This window comes from Ursus arctos, unplaced genomic scaffold (assembly GCF_023065955.2).
Source record: "Ursus arctos isolate Adak ecotype North America unplaced genomic scaffold, UrsArc2.0 scaffold_24, whole genome shotgun sequence".
NCBI lineage: Eukaryota > Metazoa > Chordata > Mammalia > Carnivora > Ursidae > Ursus > Ursus arctos.
Genome location: NW_026622919.1, coordinates 32487044 through 32504633, shown reverse-complemented (window position 1 = coordinate 32504633; position 17590 = coordinate 32487044). Strand labels below are relative to the sequence as shown.

General features: G+C 36.1%; 1 protein-coding gene across 1 annotated transcript in view; it reads right to left on the bottom strand.

Moving 5' to 3' along the window:
• The window catches only part of VMP1 (vacuole membrane protein 1), a 131586-nt gene that overhangs the window by 86617 nt on the left and 27379 nt on the right, over positions 1-17590 (bottom strand). The window contains exons 3-5 of the mRNA XM_026517472.4: positions 15546-15681; positions 14147-14237; positions 12831-12941 (exon numbers count right to left, since the gene is read on the bottom strand). Coding sequence (XP_026373257.1) covers positions 12831-12941; positions 14147-14237; positions 15546-15681 — 338 coding nt within the window. The remainder of the gene's footprint in view (positions 1-12830; positions 12942-14146; positions 14238-15545; positions 15682-17590) is intronic.

The following is a 17590-nucleotide window of genomic DNA, read 5'->3' as shown; positions in this document are numbered from 1 at the left end:
GGAATCCTGGGATCGAGCCCCGCATCGGGCTCCCTGCTCCGCTGGGAGCCTGCTTCATCCTCTCCCACTCCCCCTGCTTGTGTTCCCTCTCTCGCTGGCTGTCTCTTTAAAAAAAAAAAAAAAACGGGCGAACTCACAGCCTTGCAATACTGTATCTTTTAATCTGTGAACATGATACACTCCTTCTTTTATCTGTATCTTTCTGCTTCCAATAATATTTTACAATTTATGTAGAGGCCAACCACATCTTTTATTAAATTTATTCTTAGATTTTTTCTTTTTAAAAAAATGCTATTATAAATGGTACCTTCTAAAAAATTTCACTTTCTAAATGTTTACTATATATATAAAAATGCAAGTGTTATATATGTGTTGACCTTGCATCCAACAATTATACTACATACACTCCCCCAATAATTTTCCAGATTTGTGGAAGTTATCTCCTCTCTGTAGTCCTGCCAAATTTTGCTTTTTATTTATTTTTATTCTTTAAAGTAAGCTCTATGCCCAGTGGGGGACTTGAACTCATGACCCTGAGATCAAGTCACATGCTCTACAGACTGAGCCACAGAGGTGCCCCAAGTTTTTTTAATATTTTGAGTATATATTATTAAACAAATACAAATTTATAACTGTTATATCTTCCTGGTGAATTGAATCTTTTATTATTAAGAATGGATGCATTCTGGGGCACCTGGATGGCTCAGTTGGTTAGGTGTCTGCATTTTAGCTCAGGTCATGATCCCAGGGTCCTGGGATTGAGCCCTGCATTAGGCTACCTGCTCAGCAGGGAATCTGCTTGTCCCTCTCCCTCTGCCTTCCCCACCCCGACTCGTGCTCTAACGACTACATAAAATCTTAAAAAAAGAAAAAAATGGATGAATTCCAGGGGTCCCTGAGTGGCTCAGTCCTTTAAGCATCCAACTTTTTATGTTTCTTCAGAGAGGGTGACTGACCGATGGGGGGCGGAGGGGGGGGCAGAAGGAATGGGAAAGAGAAAATCTCAGGCAGGATCCACGTCCAGCGCAAAGCCTGATGCAGGGCTCCGTCTCATAACCCTGAGATCAGGTTTCAGACACTTAACTAAGTCACCCAGGTGCCCCAAGCATCTGATTCTTGACATCAGCTCAGGTCTTGATCTCAGGGTTGTGAGTTTGAGCCCCATGTTGGGCTCCATACTGGGTGAAGCCTACTTAAAACAGAATTAAAAAAGAAAAAAGAATGAATTCATTTTATTAACATTTCTTGCCTCATACTCTACTTTGATTTCAATATAGCTACATAAGGTTCTCCTTGGTTGACTTTGAACGGGCTCATCTTTTTCCATTCTTTTACTATTAATCTTTCTGTGTATTCATATTTTATGTATGTAGTTTGTATATAGCAAACAGTTACATTTTTTAAAAAAGATTTCATTAATTTGAGAGAGACAGAGAGAGAGAGAGAGAGAGAGGGTGAGAGAGAGAGAGCACAAGCTGGGGAGAGAGGCAGATTCCGCACTGAGCAGGGAGCCAGATGCGGGCTTGAGCTGAAGGCAGACACTTAACCAAATGAGCCACTCAGGCGCCCCCATTAAATATTTTTTTACATTTATTTGGACAACAGGAAGGAATATTTATTCCATTTATATAATTATTGATATATTTGGATTTAAATCTACCAGCAGATGCTTACTACTCATCCTGCCTGTTTTATGTTCATTTTGTCCTTCTTTGCCTTCTTGTGGCTTGGTTTTTTTCCTTTATTTTTTTTTTAAGATTTTTTTTTTTTTTTTTTTATTCGACAGAGATAGAGACAGCCAGCGAGAGAGGGAACACAAGCAGGGGGAGTGGGAGAGAAAGAAGCAGGCTCATAGCGGAGGAGCCTGATGTGGGGCTCGATCCCATAACGCCAGGATCACGCCCTGAGCCGAAGGCAGACGCCTAACCGCTGTGCCACCCAGGCGCCCCTATTTTTTTTTTAAAGTAGGCTCCCTGCACAGCATGGAGTCCAATGTAGGGCTTGAACTGATGACCCTGAGATCAAGACCTGAACTGAGATCAAGAGTCAGATGCTTAGCTGACTGAGACACCCACATGCTCTTGGCTTGGTTTTTAAAAAATTACTCAATTTTGGGGGTGCCTGGGTGGCTCAGTCAGTTAAGCCTCAGACTCTTGATTCCAGCACAGGTCATGATCTCAGGGTTGTGAGATCAAGCCCAGTGCTGAGCTCTGTGCTGGGTGCAGAGCCTGCTTAAGATTCTCTCCCACTCCCTCTGCCCCTCCCCACCGCCCACTTATACTCTCTCTCTCAAAAAAAATAAATTAAATAAATAAACAAATAAAAATAAATTTTAAAAACTACTCAATTTTTACCTGCCCCCATTAACTTGGTAAATACATATTTTTGTACTGCTTACCCTAAACATTTTAAGTCCTTGTTTATTACAGTATTATATAAACTAGTATCTTGCCTTTAACAGGGCAATGCAAATACCTTAGAATAATCTTCAATAATTTCAATTACTACACAACTGAGTTGTAGATGATGTATTTTAATTCTCTATGTATTTTAATCTCACAAGACATTATCATTACTGTCCATCTTAATTTCATTTCATCCATATATTTAGCTTTTTCTTACTTTTTATTCCTTCCTGAATCTCTGGGCTTCAATATAGAATCACTTTCCTTTGATTCAAAAAACACCTTTTGGTATTTCCTTTAGAGAATGTTTGCTAATATCTTTATTTTACAGTTCACAGGATACTTTGAGTATAGAATCTTCTGTTTTAGCTATTTTCTTTTAGTCCTTTAAAGATACCATTTCAGGGATGCTGGGATGGCATAGCTGGGTGAGCCCCTGACTCTTCGTTTTGGCTTAGGTTGTGATCTCTGGGTCATGAGATTGAGCCCCGAGTTGGGCTCAGTGCAGAGTCTGCCTGGGATTCTCCCTCCCTCCGCCTCTCCTGCTCTTGTGCTCTCTCTCTCAAATAAAAGATAAATTTTTGGGGTGCCTGGGGGGCTCAGTTGGTTAAGTGGCTGCCTTTGGCTCAGGCCAATATCCTGGGGTCCTGGGATCGAACCCTGCATCAGGTGTCCCTGCTCAGCAGGGAGTCTGCTCCTCCTGGCCCTCCCCCTGCTCATATTCTCACTTGCTCGCTCGCTCTCTAATGAATAAAGTAAAAATCTTTTTAAAAAATGCATCTTTAAAAAAAAAGATGCCATTCCACTGTCAGCTGTTGACTTCTCAACAAAATCAATGACAGCAAGAAATCAGTCTTACTGGAGTTTCTTTGAAGATACCATGCTTTTTTTCTCCATTTCTTTTTATTCTGGACATTTTTCTATGGCCTATTTTGCAGTTTATTAGTCCTGTTTTAGCTATATCTACTCAAAGTCCGATAACAGAGTTCCTAATTTCAGTTACTATGTTTTTTCAATTCTAGAATTTCCATATGGCTTTCTTTTATAGTCTTCAATTCTCTGCCAAAATATTCAAACTTGTTTTTTATTACCCTGAACACACTGCTTTTAGATTAAACTACATGTATAATAACTTCACTAAATGAACCCATTGTTGATCTGTTCCTATTATTTCTTTGTATTGACCAACTTATCTGGTCTCCTTAGATTACATGATTACTTTTGATTGAGTGCTGGACTTATATATGAAAAAAATTAGGTTAAGGTGAAGCCTAGGATGATTTTATTTTCCTTCAGACTTAAGAGTTAAGCCTGAGGGGCGCCTGCGTGGTTAAGCATCTGCCTTCGGCTCAGGGCATGATCCCAGGATCCTGGGATCAAGCACCACATCGGGCTCCATGCTCTGCTGGGAGCCTGCTTCTTCCTCTCCCACTCCCCCTGCTTGTATCCCTCTCTTGCTATCTGTCTCTCTGTCAAGTAAATAAATACAATCTTTAAAAAAAATAAATAAAATAAAAAATAAAGAAAAAAGAGTTAAGCCTGAGCTTAGTCCCTATAAGAGCTAATTTATATTGAACCCATCCTTACCTTTAAAGTATGGCCCCTTAAGGTTCCAATGCAGAGCCTGCAGGTTTATCAAGGCATATCATTACCCAGTATTATCTCTCAAGGCTTCCTCTTTAACACTAAGGCTGGCCTTGTAATTCTTTGCTTTTTAAAAAAAATCTCTATGATGCCTTTAAACAGATGTTTTTAAATTTTATTAACCTTTTAAAGATTCTTTCATGCGAAAATTGATCCAAATTGCCTAACCTATCATCACTAGAAATGGAAAAATGATCAGTGGTTTTCAGTTATGCTGACATACTGTTACATTATAAATCAATTGTGGGAAACGTTGCTTGTAATTTCTTAAGAATAATAGCTAAAGTATGTAAAATGAAATGATTGCTTTTTAAATAAAATAAGAGTAAGAATAATGATAGTAGTAGCTATCATTTCTTGAGAACTTTATATATACTAGCTACTGTCTGAAAAGTATACATGTGTTATTTCATTTAATTCTCAAAACAGACTTAAGCAGTAGGTACTATTATTATCATTCCCATTTTCAGCTGAATAAACTAAGGTTTAAAAGTTAAGAAACTTGTCAAATATCACAGTTAGTAATATTTGATCAGGCATTCAAACCCAGCTGTTAGACTCTAAATATGCCTTATCACCTTCCATGATAGGAATGAAAGATTTTAGTCTCATAACAAAATCACCTTCCATCACTTGCATATTCCTGAATAATAAAGAAAAGAATGGAATTAAAGCATTATATCAGAAACTGGGCATGCCAAGGAAGTATGTCCTACCTGTAAATATTTATGTTACAATGGAAGGAAAGGTTAATAACTGTTAAAGTAATTAATGAATATGGAAAACTATTAAGAAAACTTATTTTCCATTCACATGCATTAATTGGTATTATGTAGGTATAAATGTAGATAAATAATAGACTATGTCTTTAATCTTTTTGAGGGTTTCATATTTATCTAGAATAGAACTTGCAAATACAGTACAGTACATTGACTGTATTAGCAATGCCACCTAGTGGCAGCCAAATATAGACATACTTAGGAAAGAAGTTCTAGAAGAGTGGTTCTTAATCTGTTATGGGTTACAGTCTTTGGTGAATTTAATGGTATAGGTCCTTTTTGCCAGAAAGATGAATATCTGCAAAGACACATAACAACATGTATAGTTTCAGGGCATTAAGAGATCTCCTGAAGTCCATCTGTTGACTATTACAATTAATGGAACAAACCAACTAACCTAAAGGGCCAACTAACTCCCCTTGACCCTTGAGAAAAAAATCCATTCACTTTCCCCTCCTTTACTCTCTGGTTAGTAATCAGTAATCCTGCATAAACAGTATTTAACTTATCCTTTGTGGCTAGATACCTGTTCTCTGAAAGCTACTAGATTTCTACTGTTTTCAAATCAACCTACAAAATTTGATGGTAGCCCAAACTAGTCATTTTTTCTCTATTGATTTTCATTAAATTTAATGTGGATCAAACAACTACTCTTACTTCTGATGTTTAAAGCAGTTAAACATCTGAATTAAGTTACAACTTCAATTATACCTAAAATATAAATGAAATTATTAAAAATTTAAAAACCAAGACAATTTTTCTATTTTATTTATTTATTTATTTATTTATTTTAAGTAGGCTCCACACCCAATGTGGGGCTCGAATTCACAACCCTGAGATCAAGAGTCATATGCTCTACCAACTGAGCCAACCAATGCTCCAAGACAATCTTTCCATTTTATTTTATTTTTTTAAGATTTTTTTTTATTTATTTGACAGAGAGAGAGAGACAGCCAGTGAGAGAGGGAACACAAGCAGGGGGAGTGGGTGAGGGAGAAGCAGGCTCCCAGTGGAGGAGCCTGATGTGGGGCTCAATCCCAGAACGCCGGGATCACACCCTGAGCCGAAGGCAGACGCTTAACGACTGAGCCACCCAAGCGTCCCAATCTTTCCATTTTAAAGGCAGATATACAGGTATCTAATATTGTAGGAAATACAGTAACACTTTGAGATCACCGTGTAGTTGTATAATGAGTTGTAATTAACTAAACGAAACTTTTTTTTAAAAAGATTTTATTTATTTATTCGACAGAGATAGAGACAGCCAGCGAGAGAGGGAACACAAGCAGGGGAAGTGGGAGAGGAAGAAGTAGGCTCATAGCAGAGGAGCCTGATGTGGGGCTCGATCCCAGGACCCTGGGATCACGCCCTGAGCCGAAGGCAGACGCTTAACCGCTGTGCCACCCAGGTGCCCCTAAACGAAACTTTTAAAAGAGGTAACTTCCATACTGAGAAGAACCTAATTGGGAAATTCTGCCTATTTAAATTTTTAAGCCATGATTTCTAGTAAAGAGTACTATGATGAAGAATGAATTAAATCTTTTCCTTCTGCTAAATTTGGTTTCTTTTTCACCCATTTTACTACAAATTATTATCAAAAAGATAGTTAAATTTCTGACCAGACTACTCTTCTAACACGGTCACTTGTTTTCTTGACTGAGGAGTTATATATGTATATAGAAAATGAGCCAGTTTCATTAGCACAAAAATATATGACATGAGAATGTTAGTATCAGATCCCTATGTGAGAATAAAGGCTCAGAAATGAAAGATGTAATTAGGACTTTTGAAACACAACCACATTTCACAGATACAAGGCAAGATTGGTGATATATAAAGATAAACCCTGTCGATCATCACCAAGAAAATGTTAAATCTAAAAATATAACAAATTATTTAGAATAGCTTCTTAAATAACACAGATCAAATTTTTAAACCTTTATTTGATTCTGCTTTTGCTTCTGGTTTCCTCGCTATTTTGATCTGTTCTATAATTGCCAAAGTTTACAAGTGGATAGTCTATACTTATTGAATAATTTTTTTCCTCCACATCTGATACCTATTGGTTATTGACTACCTTCCTCTTGAGAAAACTACCTAAGATAATTCATGTAAAGTGCTGAGCACACAGCCTGGCACAGAGTAAACATTCAGTAATAGTCTATCATTCAGGATAAGCTATAGTAACAAAGAACACAAAAATCTCAATAGCTTAAAATAACAAAGTTTATTTCTCCCTTACTATACATACCCATCACAGGATGGTAAAGGGAATCTGCTCATTAGAGAGTATCAGGCTCCATCTTCAAACAATGGATAGGGAAAGAATACGACAAACCTTGCAGCTTCTGCCAGGAAGCAATAGCTATCATTTATGCTCACATTTCATTGGTCAAAGCAAATCTATGGCTGGAGTTAAATACTACAGGAACCCAAAATCTCCCCAAAGGTATGTATACCATAAAAATAAATACCAAATAAGGATTAAAAAAAAATAGAACCGACTTTAGTTAGTATTACTACAAGGACAATGATAATGTTTGCTATTGTATTAATAGTAGTAGTAACAGTGCTAACTTCTTGCAATCTGACTTTCATCCCAACTAGGCAATTGAAAAATAAAGACCAGTGACATCTTATATTTTCCTTTTGCTCAACTTCCCTGAAAATTATTTTTTGTAGATGTCATTTTTCTTCATACTCCCTGTTACACTTAAGGAATCCTGGAAGGAAAGCCTATGTCTAAATGAAAATGTCTAAAAACTAAAGATTATCTGGTCAAATGGAAATGTCATATACTGAGTCTTTCTATTTCTTTTTAACAAAGCCTTTATATACTGAATTTGTTTGCTATATTGGTCTTTCATCCATTTCTGATCACTATTGTCTAAAAAAGTGTTCATATATTTATTTATCTGACCGAGACAGAGATCGAGTGAGCACGAGCGCGTGCAAGCAGGGGAGTGGCAGAGGGAGAGGGAGAAGCAGGCTTCCCGCAGAGCAGGGAGCCTGATGTGGGGCTTGATCCCAGGACCCTGGGATCATGACCTGAGCTGAAGGCAGACGCTTAACCCACTGAGAGACCCAGGCGCCCCTAAAAAAGTGTTTTTTTTTTTGTTTTGTTTTGTTTTTTTTTAAAGATTTTATTTATTTAGTCGACAGAGATAGAGACAGCCAGCGAGAGAGGGAACACAAGCAGGGGGAGTGGGAGAGGAAGAAGCAGGCTCATAGCGGAGGAGCCTGATGTGGGGCTCGATCCCATAATGCCGGGATCACGCCCTGAGCCGAAGGCAGACGCTTAACCGCTGTGCCACCCAGGCGCCCCTAAAAGTGTTTTTTTTTTGACAACACTGATGCATGATGAAACTCTGAGCAAACTAGGAATAGAGGTGAGCTTTATCAACTCAATAAAGTACATCTGCAAAAAACTTACAGCTAACATGATACTTAATGGTGAGAAACTAGAGGCTTTCCCACTAAGATTGGGAACAAGGCATGATGTTCCCCCACCACTCCTATTCAATATCATACTGGAAGACTCAGCTAATGCAGTAAGAAAAGAAAATGAAAGGGTATACAGATTAAGAAGAAAGAAATAAAACTGTCTTTATTTGCAGATGAAATGATTATCAATGTAGAAAATCCTAAAGAATGAACAAAAAAGACCTGTAACACTGTTGTAGCAAGGTTGCAGTATACTAAGTTAATACACAAGTCAACTGCTTTCCTATATATCAGTAATTAATATACACAATCCATGAATCATGTCCCTAGGTAATTACCCAAATGAGTTGGAAACTCATATGCACACAAAAACTTTGCACATGAATGTTCATAGCAGCTTTATTCATAATTGCCATAATATGGAAATAACTGTGATGTCCTTCAATAAGTGAATGAATAAACAAACTCTGGGGTACATCCAGAAAATGGAATATTATTCAGCATTAAAAAGAAATCAGGTAGTAAGCCATAAAAAGACATGGAGGAATTTCTTCCTATTCTGTTTTTTCTTTAAGATTTTTATTTAATTGAGAGAGAGAGTACAGTGGGGAAGGGCAGAGGAAGAAGCAGGCTCCCTGCTGAGCAGGGACAAATTTTAAATGCATACTGTTAAGTGAAAGAAGCCAGGCAGAAAAAAACATACAATATATAAATCCAACCATATAACATTTTGGAAAAGCCAAAACTTACAGAGACAATAAAAGGATCAGTGGTTATTAAGGGTTCATGGGTGGAGGAGAGGTGGAAGGTAGGAATAAATAGGTGGAACATAAGCAATTTTTAAGGCAGTGAAACTACTTCATATGATTATATTGGAGGACATCGCATTATGTATTTATCAAACCCACAGAACTGTAAAACGAAAAGTGAATTCTAATGTAAACAATTGGCTTTAGTTAATAATTTATCAATACTGGCTCCTCAGTTGTAACAAATGTACCATACCCAAGTAAGATGTTATTAATAGTGAAACTATCATGTTGTACACCTAAAACTAATGTATTTCATGTTAATTATACCTCATTTAAAAAACAAAGCAAAACATAGGGGAAGCTGTGTGCGTGTATGTGCATGTGTGTGTGTATAAAATGTACAAGGAAACTTTACCCTTTCTGCAACCCTAAAACTGGTCCAAAAAATAAAGCAAGAATGCAAGCAAAGCAAGCAAGCCAGCCAGCCAGAAGGAAGGAAAGGAAGGAGAGGAAGGAAAGGAAGGATGGGAAGGGAGAAAGGAGGGAAGGATGGGAAGGGAGAAAGGAGGGAAGGAAGGGAAGGGAGAAAGGAGGGAAGGAAGGAAGAAAAGAAAAAAGGAAAGAAAGAGGAGTGCGTGGGTTGCTTAGTTGGTTAAGCGACTGACTCTCGGTTTTGGCTCAGGTCATGATCCCAGTCAGGGTTGTGAGCTCAAGCACCGATCATGGAGCCTGCTTAAGATTCTCTCTCCCTCTCCCTCTGCCCTGCACACGGGCATGCTCTCGTTCTCTCTCTCTAAAAAGAGAGAGAGAGGGGAGGGAAGGAAGGAAGGAAGGAAGGAAGGGAGGGAGGGAGGGAGGGAGGGAGGGAGGGAGGGGCGTTCTTAGTCCTTTGCAAATTTCCTTTTTTTTTCTGTCCAATCACTGGCACAAGCAATCCACTTGGATCAGGTGAAGATCTCATCTACCTTGCAATATAATTACAACATCCTTTTAAAATTCTCTTTTTAGGTACTTACAATACATACTGAATACACAAGTGAACACAAAACTGTTTTCTATTTAGTAATGGTATCAAGATCTACTCACTCAAGTAAAAAACCAACAGTTATCTTTGGCTCCTTCCCCTATAATTAAATCACAACATATTTGTAATTGTACTAACCACATTTCTCTAATATTTGTCCTGTTTCATCCCAATGCTACTACCACTCCAACCACTCTTTTGAAATATTAAAAATGTATGCCATATTTTGGTATCATTCTGCTTGCCTTCTCTCTGCAAGTTCTTTTTTGTAATCTCCCCTCCTCTCCATACTTCCTGCTACCTCCATGGAAGCCTCTGTCTCTCAGAAGGATTATCACAACTGCCCGTCTTCTTTCTCTCCCACTTTCAATATATCTCCCACACTACAGCTAATATCATGTATTCAAAATGCAGATCTCATTATTTTACTTGTATTTAATTTAAGCACATTTAAAATAATTCTAGGGGTGCCTAGGTGGCTCAGTCGGTTAAGTGTCTGCTTTCAGCTCAGGTCATGATCCCAGGGTCCTGGGATAGAGCCCCTGCATTGGGATCTCTGCTCAATGGGGAGCCTGCTTCTCCCTCTCCTCCCTGCTTGTTATGTCACTATCTGTCTCTCCCTCTCTCAAATAAATAAAATCTTTAAAAAAAATTTTTTAATAAAATAATTCTAAATACTCACAAACAAAAATCAAATTTACTTAATGCTAAAAAAGTGGCCTGATCCACTCTGGACCCCAGTTTATTATTAGCAGTGATAATGCCACAAAATTTTTACTTATTTATTTAAGAGAGAGAGAGAGAGAGCGAGAGAGCACAAGGGGGAGGAGGCAGAAGGAAAGGATAGAGAAACTTTAGCAGGCTCCACACCCAGTGTGGAGCCAGAGGTGGGGCTCAATCTCACGACCCTGAGATCATGACCTGAGCTAAAACCAAGAGTTGGGCACTTAACCGACTGCACTACCTAGGTGCCCTGCCACAAAACTTTTATATGGCTCTTATGTATAACGCAAAACAATTTCAGATGTTTCTTGATTAAATCTTCATACTTACTAAACTAGTATAACATATACAGTACTGATTTTTAATGAGAGTATAATACGTTCCTTCAGATAGCTCTTGAGGAATTCCTTCTACACTTGTGAAAAGCCTAACCACACTCCATTAAATCTGCGCTCTGAGCCCCCACCAGAACTCCTTAATTTATGGAAGACTTGCCTTTTCACTCAAACAAATTTTATAATAAATGATTATTTGTATGTTTCTAAACACTTTACTGGATACTTGGATCAATGGAATCAAAATAACGTTTCATATCAAGACATTTTATAAATGTCATTTTATGAAGGTTTCTCATGGATATGAAAAGAAACAGGAAACATAAAACTTCCTTGTTTCAAATTTCTTTAACTTATTGTGCAATTTCTAAGTTTCATTAGAATCCCTTTTAAGATTCGGCAGAATTTGCTACCTGGGTTGCTTTTTAGATACTTCTAAATTAATCAAATGCTACAAATGAATTCCTGAATCTGGTTTTCCCAAGGAATCTCAGAGGAAAGGTCTAGAAAAGAACAGAAGGTAACCTATATAACCTGAAATTCTTTCTTTTCCCTTCTCCCTCAACCTCTAATATAGCATTATACTTCTAAAACTGTAATTATTAAAGAAACACTAATATGGATTAGTTCTCTGAGATTTATGCCCCTATTTGGGATAAAATCAGCAACCAATCATGAAGAGAATTCTAAAATTTGAGATTTTAAAGTCCTAAAAACTTGGAGAAGTTGTGAATTGATTAAGTCTCAAATTATTCTTCAGGCCATTAATTCAGCAGCCTTCTGAACAATCATTCCTTAATACTTATGTTTCCTGCTTCAGAAATGAATTCATTGAAGCATAAAGATCAGAAGTGTTTGCTGTGTTGAACTTTATTTGGCAATCAGTACAGCTGTGACAACTTTTCACCTGTCTTTCCCCAATCAAGATCAAGCTACTTCAAATATGGAATTGTTTTCAATTCCTCAGGAACAGGAATAGAGTGAAATAAAAGAGGCATCCAGGGCACAAAATTTAATGAAATACTCACTCATCAAGCCCATATTTACATGACCCTGAAAGTGCCATTTAAATTCTGTGCCCTAGATGTCTTGCTTGTCATCCCCTGGTCCTAGTTCTGCTATAATTTCAGTACATTTGGAAAACCTATCTTTTATCTCTCTAATTTCATAAGTAAAATAATATTTTTAGGAGGGGTACATTTTATATTTTGATTTAAAAGGACTTAAGAAAGCTTTTAATTCTACATGCATATGATTAACCACATTCAATACCAAAATGACTATCCAGGTGTGTATACATGGTGTCTGAGGACATGAGGGAAGACACCATTTCTCATTTGCTGATTAACAGAGAAAGTAAACTGTTCAAATTAATTCTAAGCCTTACATGAAATTTTGTACTTTTAAAGAACTTCAACTATTAAAACGACAACTGCATAAGCAAAAGAACCATTATTCCAAAATCTGGAAGGATAAAAAACATTTCCTGGCTGAATTAATTTAAGTAACCAATCTCATCTGCCCAAGGGTTTTTCCCTCTTCTCTTTTTAAAACCTCAACCCAAAAGAAAAACAGAATTCTAAATCAAACTTAAAACACGAATCTGAGGATGAGAATGCTTCTAAAATGCAAAGGTAAGTAAATAAAAATCTTAGAATTTTAACTTCTGAAGTAAAAGCACCAATTAAAACATCTCTTTCAATCTTGCTTATTGTTATTCTTACCAGATAAAGGAGGAAGGTGTGCAGCCCTGTTCCAAGCCCAACAGAAGACAAAATTCCTAAGCCTATCCAGTAGGCATACAAAAGAAATTGTTTCTCTATACGTTGCACATACTGAAAAATAAAAAGGATACAGTGAGAAAAAACCCAACAGGTTTGTTAAACAAAAATATGTTATTTATCACCTATTATAAAAATAAAACAAACCAACTAAAGTAATTTTCTAATAGGAAGAAAGAAACCCCTTCAAGAGAACTAATTCTTCTTATATGTGATGTCAGAGAGGCAAAAAATGCATCTAATTGTAATAAAGCTCTTGTGTTTAGACCTTTAAAGTCCTACTATTGCAAATGAATTTATATGAAAAACGCAAATTACTATTAAGATAACTATGAGAATAAAAGTTTTAAAGATATCTGAAAGTTACAGAGACTTTAAGAAAGCACTGTAATAAACAGCGGTGAGAGTGGGGCAGTTATTCATATATTTGTGAATGGAATATATTCTTGTTTATCCAAGTAAAAAATGGAATAAAATTATTTTTGTATATTTAAGACCAAGATGCTTTTTAAACAAGAGTAAACTGAATGAAGTCCACAGAGCTATGGACTTCTTGGAAGCATTCCAGACACTAGATTCTAGATTCTCATACTGGCAAGTAAATTCATTAAACCAGTTCCTTGCAAACTCTTAATGACACACACAGATTTCTTCAAAATATTTAAAAGAAATGAATTTAAAACTATAAAAACTTCTCTGCGATTACAGGTTAACTGCTTTAAAAAATAAAACAATACCACTTTTAGAACCATTTCCCATTAGAATACATTAATGTTTTACTATTTTAACTAAAGTTATTAACAAAATGTCCTATTTTCCATTCAGTTACATTGCACTTACAGACTACAGGCAAATGAACTTCTCCCTTTTTATACACATAAAACCTAACCTTCAATCTAGGATGAATATATCTGGATGGCTGGATCACAGCAGAGTGTTATAGAAAATATGAAGACTTCAGTGCTGATTAAAAGATTCAGGCTATTTTGACTAAACACCATCAGGAAAGTTACATTTGAATCCTTGAAAATAAAAATGATATATGCCAAATATAAATGCTCAGCAGCCATGAACTGCCACAAGAATATTTTTAATATTTGGTCTTAAAGACATTAAGATACCAGTTGAGATAAATTTAAAAAACCAAACCAAGTCTAAAAATGTGGAGGGTAGAAATTTTATCAAACCCACAACAGTCCCATTTTGACACTGTTTGGGAGGTACAGGCACAAGAACAGAAAAGCTGCTGAACCTCTTACCTGTTGATGTGCTCCTTCAACATAATACGTAGCTATAAGTACAGCAAGCAGCAGTAAAAAAGACACCACAATGCTTTGACGATGCCATAATCTTAAAAACAATTTAAAAACAAAAATAAATGAAATATCTCACAGGATCTGTCACTCCCAAAACAATTTCTTGAAGCACTTAGGTTATTTAGCATAGCTGTAGAATCAGTTCTTTTGGGCAGAACTCTTCTGTCCTTAAACACGATGGTCTCTTGGGGTACAGAAAAAGGTCAAAAGAAGATACATGGGAATAGAACATCCAATTTCTTATCATAAGCCCTACTGTAGTAGCCTTTCCCTTACCCAAAAGACTGACCTTGATTACATCCCAAATTCTCACTGGGACAGGTGTTATAATATAATGAAAAAAGCACTGGCCTTCAAGTTAGAGGACCTTTGAGTAAGACACTTAAACAACTGATTCTGTTTGTTTTTAAAAGCATAATACAGTTGACCACAACATGGGTCAGAACTGCGCAGGACTACATGTGGATTTTTTTTACAGTATAGGACTGTAAATGTATTTTCTCTTCCTTATGATTTTCTTAGTAAGATTTTCTTCATAAGATTTTCTTCTCCCTCGCTTACTATATTATAAGAATATAGTACATAATATATACACAAAGCTTCTGGTCAAAAGTAGGCTATTAGTAGCTAAGTTTTTGAGGAGTCAAAGTTATACACGGATTTTCAACTGTGTGGGGGTTGGCACCGCTAATCCCTATGTGGTTCAAGGGTCAACTGTAATCATATATTTGTTTTACTAGTTTCACAGAGTTGCTTTAAGGATCAAATGAACTGAAAAAAGTTAAAAAATGCTTTACAGACTGTAAGTACAATAAAAACGTACGATATTATTGAGGATAATAACTTAGAAAGGCCAGTCCAAAATGATAAGGCATGCAAAAGTTCAACTTGCTCTTTATTATATCTGAAACAGGACTTATAAGTACTAAATTTAAAGATACAACACATTTCCATGGCAGAGTCCTTTTTCATTGGCTCAAATTATCAGTAAAAGTGCCACGTATCCTGAACTCTGTCCTACTAAAGAATCAGTGTATCTAATGTACACAGGTCCAATTACCCCTAAAGGTAAAGCCAGAAGAAAAAAAAATCTCATTTCCTATGTTCTCCTTTACATAAAAGATTCAACGGGAGACAGAGGTCAACTGTAATAATCCAGTGAGCAAATAGCAATATACTCCCCTAATCTATTTTTCTTCAAACTACAGAAAGAAAAATAGCATGTTCCTAAAACATTCTAAATTTAATTAATTCATTTCAAAAGAGCAGTTTGTAGAGATTGTTAAAGATTTCTAAAATTAGTAAATAAGGTTTATATAAAAGGTAATGGAAGGCTCTTTACTTTGAGGTCCATTCCTTCAAGATTACTAGGATTTCCAGAGAAAAATACTGCAAGGTAATGAGCGGCTGTCTCCATAGGACAATATTCTGCCTTTCTTCCCGATCCCTCCTCTTCTTTTCATTCACTGAAGAGGGGTCTGAAAAACATTAGCACAGAAATTAAAACAGAATATTCACTTTTTCCAATCACTTTCAAAATTCATCTACTTTTCCATCCCACATTGGAAGGACTGCATATTGACCTCAAAAAAAACAAGCAATGTGTTCACATGATAAGTCTTAGACAGGCTAGGTGCTTCTGCTTTACTTTGAGAACTATTTTTGCAATTATTTTATTGTTAGGACACAAGTTTCCTTTCTTGTATGCTACTGGAATACTAAGCTAGCCCACCTTCTATGAAGGACAATTAGCATCATGTCAGAGAACAAAGTGGTTTAGAGTTCAAAATGGGAAGGCAAACTACTTGGTTCCAAATTCTGGTTACAAGTCATGTGACCTCGGGAAAGTTAGTTAACCTTTCTATCTCTCAGTATTCCCTTCTATAAAATGAAAATGAAAATAGTACTTACTTTTTTAGGGTCGCTGCAAAGATTAAATGAGTTAATGTATGTAAAGCTTTCAGAAGAGTCTGACAATAAGTGTATAAGTGTACAATTAAGGTTATTACCAAAATTACAAATGTATATACCCTATAACCCAATAATCCCATTTCTAAGAATGATTAGGTATGAGATGAAATGTCTCTTGTACAAGTTTATTCAACGCAATGTTACCTGTCTAAGCAAAAGATTATAAACAACTTAAATGTTAATGGCAGACAGAGGAGTGATTAAAGTATGCTATATTCATACAATGGGATACTAAGCAGCCATAATGAAGAAGTTCTTCACGTACAATTATAGCACAATCTCTAGGAAATATTAAGCCAAAAAACAACAACAACAACAAAAAACCCCACAGTACAGGAGAGTAACTGTGTCATATTAACATTAATTTTAAATTCCAAGGGGGTGGGCAGCAGGGGAAGAACATATAAATGTACATGCTTTTTGAAAGAAAGGAAAGAAAAAATAACATGCAAAACCTCCTAATATGAAGAGACTATATGACATATGCATGCCTATCTCTGAATTCTGAAACTCTTGGTGAAAAGATATAAAATTTATCAATAATCAGAGTAACCAAAAGTCAGATAAGTGCTGCAAAATGTGTTCTGCAAGGCAACGTAGTGATCAAGGCAAAGAGAAACTATAATTTCAGATAGCTTGCACTTCTTCCAATGTAAGAGAATTTCTATGATATATTATCACCATGCTAGAGTATTACTTGCAATATATTTGAGATGCCAAACAATTCAGAAGTCAAAAAGAAAACCATTACAATTAACAGAAGTGGAAAATATTTCATTGTCCTTTAAACACATTAAGGAAAGTTTATTTACATGGATGTAAATAAAAACCATAATTTTCAGGGCTTTCTTTTTTTTTTTTTTTGGTAAATGTATGAATAAGAGTCAAATATACTGAAATTTCTCACAAATTCCAAATTTGGTGAAAATATAAATCTATTTATCACAAATGAAAAATTTTAAATAAACCCACAATGATCACATTCTAACTTTTTTGATATTTGTGTATTTAGGATTAGTGTAATAAGTAACTTTATAATTTACTTCTAAAGTTACAAAATAGCATGATAATACTGAGCACCAAACAATACCAAATAAATACTTACTACACCATAAGATTAACTAATAATAATCTTGTACCTAGAACAGTGCTGATGTGACTGTGACTAGGCTGCTTCTGCTACCACTATCAAAATTCACCATATCGGCGCTGGCCCATAATTTAATTTACTATGAGGAGTAAACAAAAGATAATTACAGTAGTTTCCCTTTATCTGTAAGGGACATGTTCCAAGACCCCCGGTGGATGTCTGAAGCCACAGACAGTACTGAACCCTATATATAATATGTTTTTTCCTATATCTATATAGATGTGATAAAGTTTAATTTATAAATTAGGTAGCAAGATTGACAGCAG